General features: G+C 43.6%; 1 protein-coding gene across 1 annotated transcript in view; it reads left to right on the top strand.

Moving 5' to 3' along the window:
• The first annotated feature begins 330 nt into the window (after positions 1 to 330).
• LOC310851282 (polycystin-1-like protein 2) overlaps positions 331 to 20,143 on the top strand; it is a 46,376-nt gene continuing 26,563 nt past the window's right edge. The window contains exons 1-17 of the mRNA XM_083753504.1: positions 331 to 541; positions 1,662 to 1,826; positions 3,139 to 3,324; positions 3,583 to 3,693; positions 3,871 to 4,018; positions 5,356 to 5,585; positions 6,228 to 6,632; positions 7,538 to 7,636; positions 8,691 to 8,740; positions 10,039 to 10,156; positions 10,486 to 10,693; positions 11,199 to 11,319; positions 12,294 to 12,435; positions 13,899 to 14,099; positions 15,069 to 15,214; positions 16,626 to 16,820; positions 19,469 to 19,594. Coding sequence (XP_083609630.1) covers positions 457 to 541; positions 1,662 to 1,826; positions 3,139 to 3,324; positions 3,583 to 3,693; positions 3,871 to 4,018; positions 5,356 to 5,585; positions 6,228 to 6,632; positions 7,538 to 7,636; positions 8,691 to 8,740; positions 10,039 to 10,156; positions 10,486 to 10,693; positions 11,199 to 11,319; positions 12,294 to 12,435; positions 13,899 to 14,099; positions 15,069 to 15,214; positions 16,626 to 16,820; positions 19,469 to 19,594 — 2,736 coding nt within the window. The 5' untranslated portion in view covers positions 331 to 456. The remainder of the gene's footprint in view (positions 542 to 1,661; positions 1,827 to 3,138; positions 3,325 to 3,582; positions 3,694 to 3,870; positions 4,019 to 5,355; positions 5,586 to 6,227; positions 6,633 to 7,537; positions 7,637 to 8,690; positions 8,741 to 10,038; positions 10,157 to 10,485; positions 10,694 to 11,198; positions 11,320 to 12,293; positions 12,436 to 13,898; positions 14,100 to 15,068; positions 15,215 to 16,625; positions 16,821 to 19,468; positions 19,595 to 20,143) is intronic.

Genomic DNA, 20,143 nt, shown 5'->3' with positions numbered 1-20,143 from the left:
TCCATCAGCACATCTTGGCATAAAGAAAAAATGTTTTCCCCTGTGCAATAACCTTTGTTTATTGGGAGCAAGCTATTCCACAGAGCCATTGCTAGTATTGTCCAGGGAAGGGAAGGTTGAGGCGAGAAAAGCATATGCCAGAGTAGAATGACACCTCAAATATCTGCAGAAAAGGTCAAAAAGAGTGGTGGGCTGCATCAGTTCCAAAACAGGACTTGGTAAGCAGCTGAATCAAACATGAAGCTCCTCATCATAAGCCTCATCATCCCTCTTGTCGTCAGTTCTACTGCAGAGGATTTCTCCCTTGTGGAGGGTATACCATGTTCAAAATACCAAGTGGCTTTCAATAGCTCATGCTATGAGTTTGTGAGGCTCCAGCGTACTTTCACGAGTGCCCAGAGCTGGTGTGAGAGAGGAGGGGGCCACCTGGTCTTTATTGAAAATGAAGAAACCCAGATGTTTCTGCAGGAGCACATCTCTGAGGACAACGAATGGTGGATCGGCATAACCTACAGTTCTTCCTCCAATGAAACTACTGAAGGTAGGGGAAAATAGTATCCCTGTTTTGTGAAATGTTGAAGGGGGGGCATGTTGGCAAGGTGTGGTGCAGGGGTGGGGAACCTGCGGTCCTAAAGATGTTGCTGGACTATAACTTCCATAATCCCTATCTATTGGCCATGCTGGCTGGGACTGATGGGATTTGGAGTCTGACAGCATATTCAGGGCCATAGGTGTCTCACTCCCGCTTTAGAGGTTAGAGCAGGGGTAGCCAATCTGGGATCCTCCAGATGTTGCTGACTACACTCCCATGACCCTTGGCCATTGGCCAGGCTGCAGGGGGTTGGACTAGATGACCCTTGGGGTCCCTTCCAAGTCTATGATTTGGAGAGCACCATGGTTGGCTACACCTTGGTTAGTTAGTGTACCAGACCAAGACTGTGGAGACTCTGGTTCCTATTTCTGTTCAGCCATGAAGCCTGTTGGGTTGCCTTGGGGCAACTAGTCACACTCTTTCAGCCTAGTCTTCCTCACAGGTTTGTTTTGAGGATAAAACAAGGGCTGAGAAGAACTTTATGTTGCTATCTTGAGATCCTTGGAAGAAAGGTAGAGTAAAAATGTAATAAACAAGCACACTGGATGTCAGTGGATTAAATTATGCTAAGATTTTTTTCACTGTGCTACTGATGAAATATTAGCCAGCTGAGTCCCAGCGACATAGTCCTATATGAGCTGAACCCATAAGATATGCAAAAATGTGACTACCTCCCACAATCAATATCTAACTAATGGAAAATGCAGAATACTGGATATTTCCACTTTCATCTTATTTTCTTAAGGCAAGTATCTGGTTTTAATGGTTGAATTTTAAAATTGAAAAGAAAAGAAAAGAAAATCCCTCAGAAAATGCATATAACAGTGAAGATAACATACAAAAATGCATTATATTGAGGAAAATCGCTTGCTAGGAAAAGTGCACTAAAATGCTGACCAATTTTTGTGATTTTTTAAAAAAATTGCAAACTCGTGCAGAAATGTGCTAAACTGAATTCAGGACTGGAACAAGGAGAAACTGAGAGAAACATAAATTGACAGAGTCACTCATCCCAGTTGTTCAAGTAGGAGCGGCATGTGCACTCATGATGCAGCTTCCTTCCATGCAGGGTCCATGGTTTGGCTCGATACCTCGAATATCACCTACAGTAAGTGGCACCAAGACCTGCCTTCCATTCTCTCGTCATCATGTGGCTATATCCTGAAAAACGCCGGCTATGACTGGGGTGTAACAGAGAACTGCAGCCAGGAGTTTGACTTTATTTGCGAGTTTGGTAAGAGGTCCTGAACTCAACTTAAGGGTAACTACTTGCACCACAAATCACCCCAAAAGAGTTAAAAAATAAGATTTGCACAGAACCCAGATCTGCAGCAAAACACATATACTTATTTATAATCATAGGTGCAACACAGAACACCTAAAATAGAAGGCTGTCCTGTGTAAAACAACCTAACCCATGCATTTGAGAATGTATATTTGTAGCTTGCTTGATTAGTGCTATTCCCTTAAATATGTTTATTAGCAGTTTCAGTGTGTGCACAATACCATACTCTAATTTCCTCCAATAATTAACTCAAGTGGGGAGTGTCAGCAGTAATGGGCCAAATCAGCCCCATTTCAGCATGTTCAGGTGACCCTGGGGTCTTGGAGAAGCACAAAAGAAGGATGGAGTCCCATTTAGTGAGCTTGGTGAGTGGCCACAGAACCTTGAATGATTTCTGAAGAACCCCTCACCCAAATCAGGGGCTGCAGGGGATGTGGGATGAGGCATCCTGCAAAAGGTTGTAACCTAACAGAAGCATTTTACACTGCAACATCTTGTTGCAGGTCTCACTCGTGGTTGCTAGAATTTTCTCTCCTGATTCTTTTCTGAATCTTATTCATGCCACCTAGAGGATCATTCTGAAAGTGCTCTCAGCTCTATGAAAAAGTAAAGGCATGGGATTAGTCGTCTGGGGCAGGGAAGGGTTAAGAGGAAAAATAATGCTAGTGTGCTTTTCTCCAGGATTGTACGCATTTTTTTAAATGGTCAGCTTGGAGCAACCTGTTTAAATTTCCACAATCCCACAGAGCACTATTTTAAAACTCTCTGTTTTTAATGATGATGGTTCTATGTATGTTTGTTTTAATGGTATGTATACTTGCTTTTGGGACGCAGGTGGCGCTGTGGGTTAAAGCCTCAGCACCTAGGACTTGCCGATCGAAAGGTCGGCGGTTCGAATCCCTGCGGCGGGGTGCGCTCCCGCTGCTCGGTCCCAGCGCCTGCCAACCTAGCAGTTCGAAAGCACCTCCGGGTACAAGTAGATAAATAGGGACCGCTTACCAGCGGGAAGGTAAACGGCGTTTCCGTGTGCGGCTCTGGCTCGCCAGAGCAGCGATGTCACGCTGGCCACGTGACCCGGAAGTGTCTCCGGACAGCGCTGGCCCCTGGCCTCTTAAGTGAGATGGGCGCACAACCCCAGAGTCTGTCAAGACTGGCCCGTACGGGCAGGGGTACCTTTACCTTTTATACTTGCTTTTAAGTGGACTGTGTCTTTAGCCAACAATGCCACACACTCATGGTGTTTTCTTGTCTGCGCGCACAGAATCAGGCCACAGCATTGCCTGTGACAACTTCAATGCCACAGTGCAGTGTGGCTCAGGAGAAGTAATTCAGATTGGAGAAAGCTTTTATGGACGGAAAACACCTCACTTCTGTGTGTTAGAGACTCCCCTGCAGTTTGATGTTGAAGAGGAATGTAGCTGGATAAGTGTAAAGGATGAAGTTGCAGGTAAGGCTTAGGGGACTTCAGTGTTTTGAACACAGATGGGGGAGAAAATTGATTCAGTGTGCATTTAAAGGCAAATCTATGTGGCAAAGCAAGACGTTAATTGAAACGCAGCCAACCTTCAAAATCCGCACTTCTCCAAGTTTTGCAATCCTGTTCTCTAGCCAAGTAATGCATATAAAAGGCATACATTGTGGTAAAGTGTACACTGAAAATCATTATATTAGCGAAAATGACATGCTGTTGCATCAAACCTTGCAGGGCAGTGCCATGGACTCCAAGCATGCCAGGTGGCAGCTGATGGGACCTTCTTTGGAGATCCTTGTCCAAGTTTGGGAAGCTACCTGTCCGTTCAATACCACTGCATGGAAGGTAAGCAGCAGCACTTTCTACACCCACAGGTACCACCAGCAAGTTGGGAAGCATCTTCCAGTGACCAGCTTGCACCTAGATGGACCAGTGCAGCCTCATCCGGTACAAGGCAATTTCACCTGTATGACCTCTCCAAGCATGCAGAGAGGTGCTGTTATTCTGTGCACTATTTTACAGGCTTGCGACTGGCTGTGACGGAGGAAAGCTTCATCTTTGAAAACATCACCATATCAGTGAAGTGGCTACTCTCTCCTTATTCTGGCAATCTCTCCTGCATCATTAGCACTGGAGACGGAAACACTATTGATCCATACTACCCTCCAACGTAAGTTTTTGCAGCCAGGCGATGAGGAAGTGAAGGTTTTGTTGCTTTCTTATTTGATGATGGTGATGATTCAAGACACCTTTCAAGTTTGTCAGTGATGCCCCAAATCAGGAGAGCAGAACCTCATGCTTGGGGACTGAATCCCTTTTAGGACTACCTAACTGGTTCTTGAGACTCTCCCCATCACCCCAGAACTTACCTCTGACTGGGATGTGTCTTTGAGCTGTCAGACTGCATCTTCTTAGCCCAGATGCAAATGGAATGGTGTATGTTTGTTGAGACATCTTGATTATGCATGGCTGTAATGTAGCCCCCTGTACAAAGTAAGAGTCCATTCCATTGCTCTGCCCACATTTGCTTCTAGCCACGCCCACCACCAGCATGCAGCCCCTGGAACATCAGAAGGGTATAAAGGGAAGGGGCTGGAAAGAAGGATGTCTGGGGTGTGAGTGTGAAGTGGAGGGGAGAAGGTGCAGTAGCAGCTCCAAACAGCTCTCCTTTTCCTCTGCCTTGGTCTGCGTGTCCCATTTATCTCCCTCCTTCCCACTCTTCCCTTTTCTTATCTCACACTTCTCTGGCTTCTCTGCCCAACTGTCATACATTTCCTCTCTTTCATTTCTTTCCTTCCCCTCTAGCTTTGCATGCTAGAGCCAGTGTGGTGTAGTGGTTAAGAACAGTAGACTCATAATCTGGTGAACCGGGTTTGCATCTCTGCTCCTCCTCATGCAGCTGCTGGGTGACCTTGGGCCAGTCACACTTCTCTGAAGTCTCTCAGCCTCACTCACCTCACAGAGTGTTTGTTGGGGGGGAGGAAGGGAAAGGAGATTGTTAGCCGCTTTGAGACTCCTTAGGGTAGTGATAGAGCGGGATATCAAATCCAAACTCTTCTATATCTCATGTCTCCAAGGGGCTCCCACATATGCCTGCATTCTGCATGTGCCAGGTGGGGTGCTGGCATCAGTTCAGCCCAAAGGCCACACCACAAACAGGACAGAGTGGGCAGGCTGCAGTGCTGAGGCCCACCTGAAAGTGGACTGAGTGTCAGTGGTTGCCCCCTGGCTCACAGATTGAAACACACTGTTCTAGGTATAAGAGAGAGCAGGGCTTACCAATGGCACAGCAAAGGAATGAAATGAATGCTTTAAACGCTGCAAAAATGATGAAATTTTAACTTGAAAAATGCACATATGAGCATTGTTGGAGAATGGAATGGATTATCCTGGAAAAGGATGTGGTTGCTTGCTGACTAAAATCCTAAACAGGAGCACTCGCGCTGCAACATTTTGTTGCAGGTTTGGCTTGTTCTGCTTCTAACATGTTCCATTATGTACCTCAAGCCTGTCTAGCAATGTGACCCATCGCTTCACATCTCCTGGCGAATTCACCATCTTTGTAGAGTGCACAACCAGCGAGTGGCATGTCACAGCTCAGAAACTGATCACCGTGCAAGACAAAATGGACGAGCTTTTGGTGATCGGGTGCTTCAGCAAATATGAAGTAGGGAACACTTCACATTGCAGGACTCTTTATGAAGAGGTGTTATGGATTCAAGTGGAACTTAATGGAGGTCAGAGCCATCACTTCGTTTTTGTATATTCTTTTGCAGATCAATAGTAGTTTGAACAATGCACTTTCAGAGCACATAGAAGAGACTTTTAACTGTGCTTTTTTAAAAAACACATTTCATGCTTAGGGAGAAATTCAATTCAGTTTGCATTTGAAGGCAAATCCATGGAATTCAGACTTTCTTAAACCATACACGTCCCAAAGCACAGTCTTCCTTTGAAATTAACACTTTTCCAAATTTTGAAATGTGGTTCTCCAACCAGGTAAGGTCCATTGACTTCCCATTTTAGACAGGTGTTGAAAACAGTTTTATTCCCAAAGGCATGTTGTAACTGATTTCTGTCATCTAAAACTGTAAATTTGATGGATTGTTTTTTTTTTTTGCTTGTTTCAGTGCTGCTGTGTTTGACATCTGCCTCTGCTTTCTTTTTAATCGGTTTTATTATTTTTATATTTGATTCTTTTGTAATGCCATGCACATGGATGGTGCCAAATAAGTAAATAAACCACATTGCTATAGTATTACAGTAAATAAACTGATACAGTATTTAGTACCTAAAATAAATGTTTTAAATGTTTTGCAAAAGGATGCGAAACGAGATATAATTTACACCACATTTTGGAAACCATTTTTCCTTTTCAGGTAGTGGAGTGACCTATACGGTGCTGGCTGATAACAAAACTCTGATGGAGTCCAGGGTGAAGGAAGGAATCACTCCTCACAATCTCACCCTGGATGGCACATCCCAACGGCTGCTTGGTCCTGGCATACATCATCTTGAAATAGTTGCGTCCAGCAACACCACAGAAGCAGACGTTTCGGAAATCCTGACGGTTCATTTAGTCGAAGCAATCTCTGGTCTTCAGGCCATATTAAGCTCCCACTCTGTGGTTTTGGGAGAAGATCTGGAGATAAAAGTCTCTGTACGTCATGGGTCTCCTGAGAAACTGAGGTTTGAGGTGACCGGGCTGAATGAGACCTTTTCCCACTTGAAGGACTTCACCGAAGGAGAAGCCGAGACCTACAGAATCCCAGTGAAGTCTGAAGGTACTTCCACACAAAAGCACAAACGTGTAACTGAGCCAGATGAGTCTTCTTTTAAAAGTATGAAAAATGAGAGAGAAAGAGAAGGGAATTTGCAGTGTACCATACATACACCACATGGGGGTGAGAAGGAGGAGCTCCCATCCCCTTTCCCTCTGTGTGGCTGAAGGAAAGCAAGTGAGCAACAGCAAGGAGGTGGAATGGGCCCACCAGGGGCATCTGGCACAAGGGGACCCCCAAAACTGAGGCTGGCCCTGAGACTGGTCAGATGACCAGTATTTGAGATGGAAGATAAGAAGAACCCAGCTGGATGAAACCGAAGCCCAGTCTTACGAATGGAGAACCTGTGGCCCTCCAGATGTTGCATTGGGAGCTGCCTTATAATGAGTCAGACCACTGGTCCTTCTAGCACAGTATAGTCTCCCCAGCCCTGCCCAGAGATGCCAGGGATTGAAATTGGAGCCCTCAGCTTGCAAAGCAGATGCTCTACCGCTGATGTATAGCACCCCCCCCCCCTTGCTTCACTTTTCCAAGGAATGGGATATTTGATTTGTGTTTTAATTCTTTTGTTTTTTACTAAATCGTTGTGCATTGCCAAGAGGACTACGCTGATACATTAATAAATAACAGATATAGATATCACATAAATTAAAGCACCTTGCTATAAAATCATGGGTGAAAGGGACTTGTCTTGTACTAATATTTTTGGCTCCATTTTTTGTCCATCAAACCACATGCATCCATGTTCCCGCCCCCTTTTTACAAGGTGGTACACTTCCCTGATTGACACCGACAGACTTTGCACCTGCCCTAACAAGTTTCACCCCTTAATCTGCCTGGCTCCGTGGATCTTTGGTTCCCAGCTTCTTATTCACCCTTATTTACCTTATCCCGTGTCTTGTTTCCAGGTACCTTCCAGGTCAAAGTGTTTGCTGTTAATGCCTTCTCAAACATGAGCACTGATGCAGGAACTGTAATTGTCTCATCTAACAGTTCTCACAAAGAAGGTAATAGCAGGCTCTTGATTATGCCAAATGATGACTTCATAAAACGAAGAGCAATCATACTTTTTAAATTATACTTCTTCTTTTCCTTTGCATTTTATTCATACTGTTGTGTGCTTCCCACTTCCAAATGGTAAGAAGTCACAAGAACAGCATTACAGGATTTGGTATCCTTTTGATGAGAGGGCACCACAGACTTTTTAAACCAAAACCATTCTTAAACCGAGGCACGCTTTTCCTAATAAGGTCTCCCGCCACTGGTGCCCTTCCACCGTTCGGATTCCATTCTTAGACTGAGATAAAGTTCTCAAACCAAGACACTATTTCTGGTTTTGCGGAGTTCTAAACCAAATTGTTCTTAAACTGGACTGTTCTTAAAACAAGGTACCACTGTACATACCGTATTTTTCCGTGTATAAGACGCCCCCAGATTTTTAACCTTAATTTAAAGTAAAAAACCCCTAGTCTTAAACACAGAAAAGTACGGTAATCAGAGGACAAACCAACAAGAACTCCTGCAGTTGGTAACATATCCCTGGGGAACCATCCCTGGTTTCACTTCTGGTTTTATTTGACACTCCCAATGTTCCCATTCTCTCTCTCTCTCTCTCTCTCTCTGCCCCCCCTCCCCGTTTCTTGCACACACATACATCACATAGGTTCCTAACAAGGTAATGTAGCCACCAGCCTGGAAAAGGTTTCCACCCCAAGCCTTATGGTAGGGCCCACCCTCAACACACTGGTTGAAAAGGGTTGCTCCTCCCCCTTTGCATTTGGCTGCGCATAGATTCCATATAATGAAGACATGGGACCAGATGGAACAGCTGGGTGCTTAGTACGAGGCAGCATGAGGCCCCGATAAATGAAGTCTGCCTCCCTCCTTCCCATGAACAAACTGAATCCTTATACACTGTGATGCTTTGGGGAGCAATTTCTACCAATTGCTGTGTAACTTTTACACAGACCTGGAAAAATAACCTTGATTTATACAGAAAGGGTCAGCATGGCATTTTCAGGTGCTATTGAAGCCTTCTGATTTATTCTTTGTGTTCAACAGATCCTCTTGAGGACAAAGAACAGTCCAATGTAAATGGTGAAAAAAGAGTTGTGAGTATCTATTAAAAGAAAGAATGAAAATAACAAAAAAAATCTTTTTGAAAATATTTCACAGGGATTAATGAATGGCTTTTCTTTCTTCTTAATGTGATGACATGGTTAAGACACTGGATTATTTCAAGCTGATGTCCTCTTGCCTGAGGGTTATCCCCCTTGTACACAGTGGGACCTACTTCTAAGAAAGCATGCATTTGATTGCGCTGTTGTTGGGTTGTATCCAAGTAAGCTGTATTCAGAGTAGATTCAGTGACATGAATAAACCTAAGTTAGTCATGTCCATTAATTTCAGTGGGTCTACTTGGAGTATGACCAATGTTGGGTATAAGCCACTGTATTTATTGAGGCTACAATCCTAACTATGCTTACTCTGAGTTAAGTCCTTCTGAACTCAATGGGACTTACTCCCAAGTAAGTGGAGTTAGTACTGAAGCCTATGTTTTATGTTTGGCTGTGCTTCAGCAAAACTATTAGGATGGCATCAAAGACAAAACCAACCAACCAACAAAACCAGTTAATAAATAAAATATATACCCCCAAAATTCCTGCATGTCTATCAAGTCACTAAGGAGCCTTGGGAATGTCCAAGAATGTTCATTCCCTGTCTGCAATGTGGGATGGATAATGGCTTATATCATGACAAGATTGTTTAAAGGGAGGGTTCTCACCAGACATCAAGGAGGCGAGAGGTACTTAAACCAAGGAAAACCTGTCCCAAAAGGCAACACACCTAAGAATAAAACCGTCCTGGACCAGACCATCTAGCTCAGCATCCTGTTCCCACAGTGGGCAACCAGCTGCCTCTGGAAAGCTCACAAACAGCAGCTGGAATTCAGAGGCAGGCTGCCTCCAACAGTGGAGGTAACATACAGCCAGCTAGTATTCACTGATAGAATTATCCTTCAGGGACTTGTCCAACCCCCCTTTTAAAGGCACCCACGTTGGTGGCCATCACTTCTTGTGGGAGCAAATTCCATGCTTCAACTATGTGCTGAGTGAAGGAGGACTTCCTTTTGTCTGTGCAGAATCCCCTGCCAATCAGTTTAACTGGATAGCCCCAGATTAAGGTATCCTCCATCTTATTCACACCAAGCATAATTTTGCATACGTTTATCATGCCACTTCTTACTCCCCCCCCCCCAACTAAAAAGTCCCAGACATTTTGGGGGCTTTCCTCAAACGGGAGTTGCTCCAACCTCTTGTTCATTCTGGTTACCTCTTTTCTGTGTCTGCTTCCACATGGAAGATGCAACTGCTCTGACAATTACTTTCCTTCGTCATTTCTGGTTTAGGATGACAAAGGGAAAAACAAGATCTACATTAAGCCCAGCCGCCATGCCAACCTCTTCACAACAATCATTCTTGGCTGGCCTAATGACAGCACTAATTCTACCTACACCTGGTCTTGCGGTATGTATGTTGTGTTTCACTGCCCTTCTCCCCTTTACAATTGTGACCAGAACTCTCCATTCAAAAGAATATGAAAGCGTCCTCATGTTCTAAGTGAGCTGATGTGTTTGGTTTGTTTATCCAAGTTTAGGGCTGGGAGATCCGTTTGATTCAGTTCACATTTAAAGGTGAACCTACCTAATTCACACATTCACACATTCTGATTTTGCAGCGCAGTTCTCCAGCCACACAATGTGTGCAAAAATGCATATACAGGGCTAAAGTGTCCAATATAAAAACACTGGGTGCTGGGTTCTCTCAAATGATTCAGCTGAAAATTGCCTTTGAAGGTTACTGCTGGCCTGAATGGGACCAATGTGTGCAAGAGCATTCCATCCTCACAGACCAAAGAGAGATCCGGATCCCACCGGCTTGCTTACCTCCTCCCAGCTCTGCAGTGACAGTGAAAGTTACAGTCAAAAGCCCAGAGAAAGAAGAAAAACAGGATGAGCAATGCCTCTACATTACAGCAAAGCAGGATGTGAGCCTGCAGATCAGGTGTGCTGCACTTTATTTATTTCCTTGCGCTCTGAGGTTCTGACAGTGTCAGGTAAAAGCCTCATACAGAAGCTGTCAGAGGCAGTTTGCTCCTGAATTCCACTTGCTGTGAATCTTAAATGACTAGAATGCCATTGTGCTCAGGTCCTACTTACAGGTTTCCCATTAGGGCCTCTGACTGGCCACCAGGAGAACAGGATGCTGGACTAGATGGGCCACTGGCCTGATCCAGCAGCCAGACTCTTTTCTTAGATGCATGGGGAGGGTGAAGGATGGCAAGATGCTACCCTGACAGGTCAGGTGTGCTTGGGGAAGCCAACTAGGCAACAGTAGATCTGTTCAACAGGAAGACGTTCAAGAATCCCGGTTCTGAGTATCACAGATGCACAGCACTGATTATATCATTCCACCCAAAAGCATAGAGCTCATTTGGTAGGCAAGCACAGTTTGCTCCCCTTAGCTTGCTCCTTGAGCTTGCTAACTGCAGGTCCTGCCTTCCTCCTAGCTGCAAAATGAACTGCAAACCAGTGAATGTTACTGAAGACGTGACGCTCCTAGCATCCATGGGGACAGACTCAAAGGCTACGCTGTACAGGTGGTACTTAGATTATACGTTCCACAGAAAGGTGAGCCTGTTGCCCATGTCAGAAATTCTGTACACATACAAAAGTTGAATCAATGAAATTTGCACTTTCTGAAACAATGTGAAAAACAAAACACAGCCATTTTTCAAAATTTGTACTTATTTGAATGTTATGATGCAGTTCCCCAACAAAACAATGTTTACAAAAACTCAATATATTGGGAAAAATTACTTGCAAAACTTCATTAAAAATGTGTTTATTTGAAGAAATTTGCATTGAAACGCTAATGAATTTTCATGAGAATTGTTTACAAAGAAATCTACAAATGGCTGCAGAAATGTGGGGAACAGATTTTAAGACTGTAAAAAATGAAAAACTGAGAGAACAGAAATGGACAGATCCATCCTGTGTGTGAGATGACATTTGCTTTGACCTAACATCATGTAACCTTCCGACAAACAAATCAGAAGGATGTTCACTAAATAGCCAGCAGCAGACAACCTGCTTATTGAGCTTTTATCTTGATTTGTTTGCAGGGAGATTAGATGACATTGGCTATTTAATGACCATTTTATCTTTCAGCAGCCTATCTAGACACATGATATAGTTACATCTGTTTTAAAATTTGTTTTATGTTCTTATTGTGATTTTTGTTTTTACATGTTTTCAATTGTTTTAAAATGTTTTACATAAATATTTTTTTAAAAATACTGCATCAATGATGGGTTTGCTGCCCCAGGCAAGATATCTATTTAATAAAATTTTAAAAAATCAAATTTTGATTTCTCTGTGAGGAGGCTAAATGACCTGAAATCAGCTGCAGTCTGGATGTGCCCTTAGAGAAAGAAGGCAAGACTATCAAAAGCTGGTTATCCTTTTAAAAGGGACAAGGGAGAGATTAATACAACTGTTTGAGAGCTAGGTGAGAACTTCTTGTTTGGGAACTGGACATGTTTTAATCCTTGCTTCTTCTGCTTTCTCTCTCTCTTTCCCTTGTGGTTCATTCCCCTCACCAGCCCAATCCTCTTCCACCAAGCTGTACCTTGAATGCTTTCCCACAAAGCTCCCTCACTTTGCTTCAGAGTGGCACACCAATGTTGGTGCTAAACAGCTCCTTCTTGCAAACCCAGGGAGAAGCGTTTCGAATTAAAGTAACAGGTGGGAGAGCCAGAATTTGGATAATCTACATTTACTATGGCTTTAGTAGTAATTGTTTGCTTCCAACTGGTAGTTTTAATACTGCATGCTATCAAGCGTTGTTTGTTTTCTACCTGTAAGCTGCTCTAAGCACTATTGAGTATTATTTTTAGGACTATTAATTACCTGCCCTTCACTCAAAGGCTCCAGGGCAGTTTAAAACAATTGAAAGACAATGTTAAAAACAGTTTAAAACACAGAAATCACAGAAATAAGGTGGGTACATCTCAGGTGTCAAAAACAAGAGAAAAGATGTGTGCTTCAGCATTCCACAATTTAGAGGCTGCCACAAAGAATGCCCTACCCACTGAACTTCTGAGGGTGGTGGAACAACCAAGAGGGTCTCCTCTGCCGACCTATAGGGAAGGAGGTGGTCTTTCAGGTTTTGAGGTTTTAACCTTAAACCTGTTAATACATTGAATTGAGCCTGGAAATGAACCGGCAACCAAAGCAGCTATTTTAAAGCAGGAATTATGCAAGAACTAAACAGAACCCCAGCCAGTAATACGACTGCTCCATTTTTAACCAATTTAAGTTTCCAAGACATCTTCAGGTAGAAGATTAGCATATTATTAACAGCATTATAACAGCAAAACAAATGTGCAGTTCAGAGTTCTCCCTGGAGCATAGAACAACAAATATTTCAAAGCCCTGCAGGATGAAACCTACAATGGGCATTGAAACAAACTCTTCCAAGGCTCCAACCTTTTTTGGACCTGTGGGAGCGTTTGGAATGGCTGCTGGGGAATGTCTAGGCATTGCCAGGTAATAATAATAATAATAATAATAATAATAATAATAATAATAATAATAATAAATTTATCATTTATACCCCGCCCATCTGGCTGGGCTTCCCAAGCCACTCTGGGTGGCTTCCAAAAACATATTAAAACATTGTAATACATCAAACATTAAAAGCTTCCCTAAACAGGGCTGCCTTCAGATGTCTTCTAAAAGTCTGGTAGTTGTTGTTCTCTTTGACATCTGATGGGAGGGCGTTCCACAGGGAGGGCGCCACTACCAAGAAGGCTCTCAGTCTGGTTCCCTGTAACTTGGCTTCTCGCAGTGAGGGAACCGCCTGGTCCCTCGGCGCTGGACCTCAGTGTCCGGGTAGAATGATGGGGGTGGAGACGCTCCTTCAGACATACTGGACCGAGGCATTTTGGGGGTTCTAAAATGGCTGTTAGCTGACATGGATGGGAGCCTATATACAAATGCTGCCACTAAGGTGTGATTGGGGTTTTTTTTTGGGGGGGGGAGGCAGGGTGAAGCATGGCCAGTGCATGACCACACAGGTGTTGCTGCAGTGCAGCAAAATGTATAAGTAGTATTAATCCAAAAAGCCAAGTGCTCCTTTTATGTCTCAATAGTACACAAACCATAGCAAACTCACTTTTGACTTGTTTTCTTTCTAAATTTGCCAGCTATGAGTGAGGACAAATATGGTGAAGACACCTATACTGTGAGCACCGTGCCTCCACCTGTAGCCCCAGTATGTACTGTATCTCCTGCTCAAGGATCAGTGCTCACCAGCTTCTCCATCTCCTGCCACTCTCCCTGTCTGGTGGATCAGTGCCTTCCAGCTGACAGCTCCTCACTCACATACTGCTTCTACCTGGAGACAAGTAAGAGTCAGAGGTGGCTGCTTGCATTCACTGTTTGTCTAAGGTTGGTTCTGGTCCACATGTTCTAACTGAAGGCACCTCTGTAGCTGTATTCTCTCATAGGGATGGCATGCCAGTGTTTAGCGTGGTTAGAGGCAGAAGTGGTGTAACGAAAAGGGTGCTTCTTACTTTTATACAGTAGGTTACATTCCAGTAAAAGGCACATTCTGGGCATCCATCCAGGTAAGCAAGAGGCATTAAAATAGATATAAATAACTGAAATAAATAAATAATATACAATAAAATAAACATTCACAATTCAATGACACATCCCAGCCTGGCAAAAGTATCCTAGAGAGTGCAGAGAAGGGCCAGGGGAAAGTGTGTCCTAGAGGGAGTCTCGAAGGCCAAATAGAGAAGCTTGGAGGGCCACATTTGGATGCTGGGTCAGTGGTTCCCCACCCTTATGCTAAGTGGTCAGGTTCTACACTCCACAAGTAGCTTGTAGTAGCTAAACTACTACTAAAGTGTGTAGTGGTGAAAATAACATTCAGAAATGGGTCGTATCAGGGGCAATTGTTTTGCAAAATTGCATAAGAAATGTGTGTACTGTATTTGGAGAAATTCACACTAAAATGAACTTTCATGGTGAATTTAAAAAATAAATCACAAGCTGACGTGGAAATGTGGGGAACTGAACTTAAGACTGGAAAAATGAGAAACCGAAACTGAGAAATTTGCTCCTCCCTACTCAATTGTAGGCCATTGTAGTCTAGCAACAACAGTAAGGCCACAGGCTTCTCACCCCACCCTGTGTTAGAACCACTGGCTATAAATAGAAAATGACAAATGACAAATAAATGTGCATCTGGCCATTGCAATCCAAGACTAACACGGATCATGAAATGCCCTGCTGCTGCTGTCAAACTGGGTCATGGAAAAATTGGTTTCCTACTCTGTCACCTGAACCAGTCTCCCTCCCTCCTCCAGATTCTCTTCTACACTGCGGACAAGAGCCTGTCCTACCTTCAGTTTACCTTCCACTTGGAGAAGCAGACGATAACTTTCTTTTATGGATTAAAATTGGTGTGAGCAACATCTATGGTGACACCGTTTATACCAATGCCACTGCCAGGGTAGGTGTGACTTCACTGGCTTCTGCTGTCTGTGCCTTTGCTATCCATATTATTATCATCACATTCTATACAGCTGTCTTAAGGTGATGTTCAATAAACACAGTGACACACACACACACACACACACACACACACACACGAGTAAATACATTTAAAACAAAACTGAGGCTGTACAAAATAGACCCTCAAGGCAAAGATGTCCACTCACCCTCGCGGTGTTGCTGGATGACAGAGTCTCCCCCAAGGAATCCCAGGATTGGCCTCCTGCCCTGATGGGAGGAGAGGGTGGCTAAGGTGGTCGCTGTATTCTGGGGCTGGGTAGGAATTTGTTCACCAGGCAAATGGTCACCAGCCTATTGGTTTTGCCTACCTCATAGCAATCATCACAACTTGGTTGGCATTGGGGCAATATCAATCTGGGATGGAGGGGAGGTTGTAGTCTCTGCCTGCCCCTCCAAATGCTGGACATCCCCTTAAAGGGATCTGGGGGGAGTGGCCATGTCTGCATGACCAGCCGGGGCCTAGGACCCTTGGCTGTCCCCCAGACAGCAGTCCCTATTTGATGTAAGTCTTAGGAACCCCTGTGTGGATTGACTATTGTGTCATTTCTGGCAGGCAGGCTGGAAATATTTACTTGCTCCATGCCCAAGCCAAACCTCTCTCATCTGTATTCAATAAAGTTGTGGCCTGTTTCAATCCATATCTAGTCTCAGTTGTCTTTCATTTCTCTGGGGGTAGAGGACTGGGGAGAACGGCGACTAGGCCTGCAACCATTTATCCAGCTGCAATATCTTGTCAAAACAAAACTGTCTTCAATTGTTTCCAGAAAGTGCAGCCCAGTGAGTGGTTGTCTTTTCTCCACAGGAAGGCTCTGCCACAGAACAGATAATCCAGGATGACAAACCCACACAGTTCAGGGGCTTGATCTGGTCCCCCTGAACCACCCCCCCCCAATATACCACCTAATATCCCTCCTGATATCACACCAATTATGATGGGATAAAAAGAAAAGTAAAGAAAGTAGAGGTGACACAGCAGGTGGGTTTTTCTCAGAAAGAAAATTCCACCTGCTGTGTCTCCTCTATTATAGAATCATGTTGTCAACAACCCATTTACAATATTAAGCCCCTATCTGAAAACTTTCTTCTCATTGCAAACTGTAGGTGTCAGAGAACTGATTTGGATCAGGACTATAATGAGATGAAAAGCTTAAAGCCTTCTGCTGTATATCATGGTCCTGACCTCAGCCTTGAGCATCTGCATCTGTTGTTTGTTTTCTAGCCACACAAGGGCTAAGAGGAGGGGACTAAGCCTAAGAATAACAACACATCCACTCTGGCATTCAGCAGCAATAATGTCCTTGGTGGTTATGGAATGAACAACTGTGTGCTTTTCCCTCTTGCTTTATCAGGTTCAACATCAGGACATAAGCAGCGGAAACCAGACCTTGCAAGCCATTATTTCGGAAAAATCGAACACCATCCTCAAAGGCGAGAACAACAGCATGACCCTGTTCCAGCTGTACAAGTCAGTCTCTTCTGTCCTTAATCTAGAAACAAAAGAAGAGAGTGTTAATTCATCTCTGCGGACAGATACACGGAAAGAGGTTAGCTGCACATATTGCATTCTGGAACCACTTTTACTATTCCTTTGGTGTCTAAGCAGCATTTGTATAGATTAGCTACTACAAGCTACTCATGGAATGTAGAATCAATACCTTCTGGTGCCATTGCTTGATCTGGGCAGACCGCAGGTGCTTCCCCTACCTCTCAGCTGTGGGGGCATAAGGCTGCCCACACCTTCTGTGACATCAGCGCATTTTGCCCAATGGTAGTGACCCCTATGTAAACCCCCACTCAGCTAACAGCATTAACAGTTGGGTAGGAAAGAAATAATTGTTTTAGCTGTTTACAATCTTTTCACCAGCCAGTTATTTTAATGATTCTTTTGTTGTTTTTAATGGTGTACATATTGTTGTACACTGGCCTGATATTTTATGAGAGGGCGGTACATAATTACTTTTATAAATACATATAAATTAAAAAACAACAACCAGTGGGTCATTAATTAAAAGCTAACTGGAATAAAAAGAGCTTTACCACCCATTAAAAGATGGGAACATGGAGTCCAGCAAATCTCCACCAGCCCCACAATCCCAGCCCCAGCACTGAGAAGGCTCCTTCTCTCTTGCCTGCACACAGGATCTCGTATACAGGCACTACAGAGAGCAAGGTCTCCAGGGCCAATCTCCAAGGCCTGGTAGGCTCATGAAGGAGCAGGCAGTTTCTCTGACAAAATAAAAACTATTTAAACTTTTTTTTAAAAAAAGGAGGAGCAGGCAGTTTCTGAAAGGCAACCTGGCCCTAAGCTGTTCAGTTTTAAAGCCAATACTCACACTTTATGTTAATCCTGGAAACAAATAGATAACTACAGCAGGTGGAATAAGTCTGGATTTATATGCTCTGATCTTCAAATGCCAGCAGCATTTTGCACAAAATGAAGCTTGGGGTCTATTTCCAAAGCTGTCCCCGCATAGACACCTTTGCAGTAATCTTGTGTGAAGTAATGAAATTACAGCTCATCCTGTTAATGTGTCCTTTGCTAATAAGCAGGATATCCCTCAGATACGGCCTTGTTCCCCAGTTCCTGAAGCATTGTTTGGGTTTGGAAGCCAATTGTCACAAATAGGGTTTGTATTATTTTAGTGCTTTGGGGATCCAAATCCTGTCTGGCACTGCCAAAATGCCTCTAGATGTGCAAATAAAAGAAGCCAGAGAAGTGTAAAGAATTGTTTAATTGGCATTAATAATGATCATTTTGAAAGTCACGGGGAAGCTGGTACTTACATATGCTCAAAAAGGCTACATGTTCACCTCACTAGGAACTCTTGTTATTGTAAATGGATTTATTCCACAGTCATAAATTCCCTTCACTCTCATGGAGTTAATATAGTCCTCTATTTATATAGTCAACTGGAAGATAATCTGGGAATTTGCAATTAGAATAGATGTCAACTCAGACTGGACATACAAACCACTTCCCACCCTATAATTTACAGTAGGGGTGGGCAGACTTTAAGCTTGGTAAGGGTCTACTTTTTCCCATTGGGACTCTGAGGTCCCCAATTGAAGCCAAGTGCAAAATATTGGCTCAAGAAGGTGCACATAGAATTGCAAGGCAAGATGCCTCTGAGCACATGCAGAGCTTAGGAATTTGTTTTCAGTAGCAGAAAATGGCTCGCATCCTAATTATTTTACCCACAAATCTATTCCTGCTTTCTCAAGCATTCTTGATTTCGGCAGCCCAAATGAGGAGGCGAAGGGCGTGGGAGAGAAAGACTTTTGGTTGTTGCTATTGTTAAACCATTGGGAGCCGGAAATTCTATATGTATATTTTTATTTAAAAGCATTTCTGAACCACTTAAAAATCTCGAAGCTGTGTACACAATGTACAATATAAAAACAATATCCATTAAAACAAAAATATAGGCTAAAATCAATAGAAAATATAAAAATATAAAAGCATTTATTTATAAGCAGATTTAGGGGATTCATACAGAAAAATCAGGAGTCAATCTTATGGCAAACAGGGAAAGGCTGCGCAAAAAGATAAGTCTTTATAAGACATCTGAAGGAGGAGATGCTTTATGTATGGCTGAGGGACAGACATTCCACAGAACAAGGGCAGCAGCTGAAAATGCCCATTTTGGAGTCACCACCCTATGATATTCAGTAGCATGTTGCAAATCACAGGTCACTGATGCACAACCTCTAGATGCAGGTCTTCGTCTGGTGCTTGTGAAACCCTGAGCCCCCAGGTTCACTGTCCACCTGATCCTGGAGTGGCAAAGGTGATTAGCATTTTCTTGCTTGAAAAGTACATAGAGGAGGAAGCTGGAAGGGACACCCTTTGCCACTTCCTGATTTCCCCACTATGTGCTTTTCAAGCTTCAGGTTAATTCTACTGGATCTGATGTTTTAGTCAGATCACATGGAAATGTGAAATGTGTCTCTGCATTTTCTCTTTCTGTGTGTTGGGGTAGGAGGATGATCCAGGGGGAGATAGAAGGAAGTGATCAGAGTGGATGGTACCCATGGCAACTCACTCAAAAATCCAGATGTGCCCATGGACCTAGAAAGGTTGGCCACTTCTGTACTAGCTGATCCTGTTCTGCCAGGGATAGGTCTATTAGAAACATGACCATCAATAACCAGTATTTATATTGTCTCTAATGATCTGTCTTTGCATCCCCAGTTGCGAGAGCTTATGCTGACAACCCTCTCTACTGTAAATGTAACATCAATGCATACGGCTCTTAAGATGTCAGAGGTGCTCAAGGAAATCACTTACAGGAGTGAAGAGCTCTCTTCCTCTGCGCAGGTGAGTGGCTGGGCGATGTGCATTTCTTCATAACTGTGTGTGGTTCATGCAAAGAGGCAACAGATGTATTGACAATGTGAGAATCTGAGATTAGTGGTGCTTTTAACAGACTGGTAAGGGGGGGTTGAAAGTGGGGTGGAGGGAGGGAAATTAAAGGAACTATTCTATGATTAATCCTTAGAGGAAGGCAGTATTTATAAAACTGTCAGTCACCTCTTTGGTGGCCTTAGACAACTGGAGTCGGGACAGAAATTTCACAGAGGAAAAGAAACCCACCTATGACTGATGGAACCCTCCACCTTGTACCAAACATAAGAAGAGCCTTTCTGGGGCAGCCAAAGGTCTTCCTAGTCCAAGATCCTGTTCTCATATTGGCTAACCAGGAGCCAATGGCCCTCTCCCCACCTGTGATTCTCTTCAACTAGTATTATCAGTAACATACTGCCTCCAACAGTGGAGGTAGAACATAGCCACCATGCCTAGTAGCCCTTGATAGCCTTATCCTCTATGAATTTGTCTATGTTTTTAGTAAAGTGAAGGGACCCCTGA

Source organism: Podarcis gaigeae (genome assembly GCF_964106915.1).
Source record: "Podarcis gaigeae genome assembly, chromosome: 8".
Classification (NCBI taxonomy): domain Eukaryota; kingdom Metazoa; phylum Chordata; class Lepidosauria; order Squamata; family Lacertidae; genus Podarcis; species Podarcis gaigeae.
Note: the sequence above shows the minus strand (reverse complement) of the source record. Positions and strands in the feature narration are given on the sequence as shown.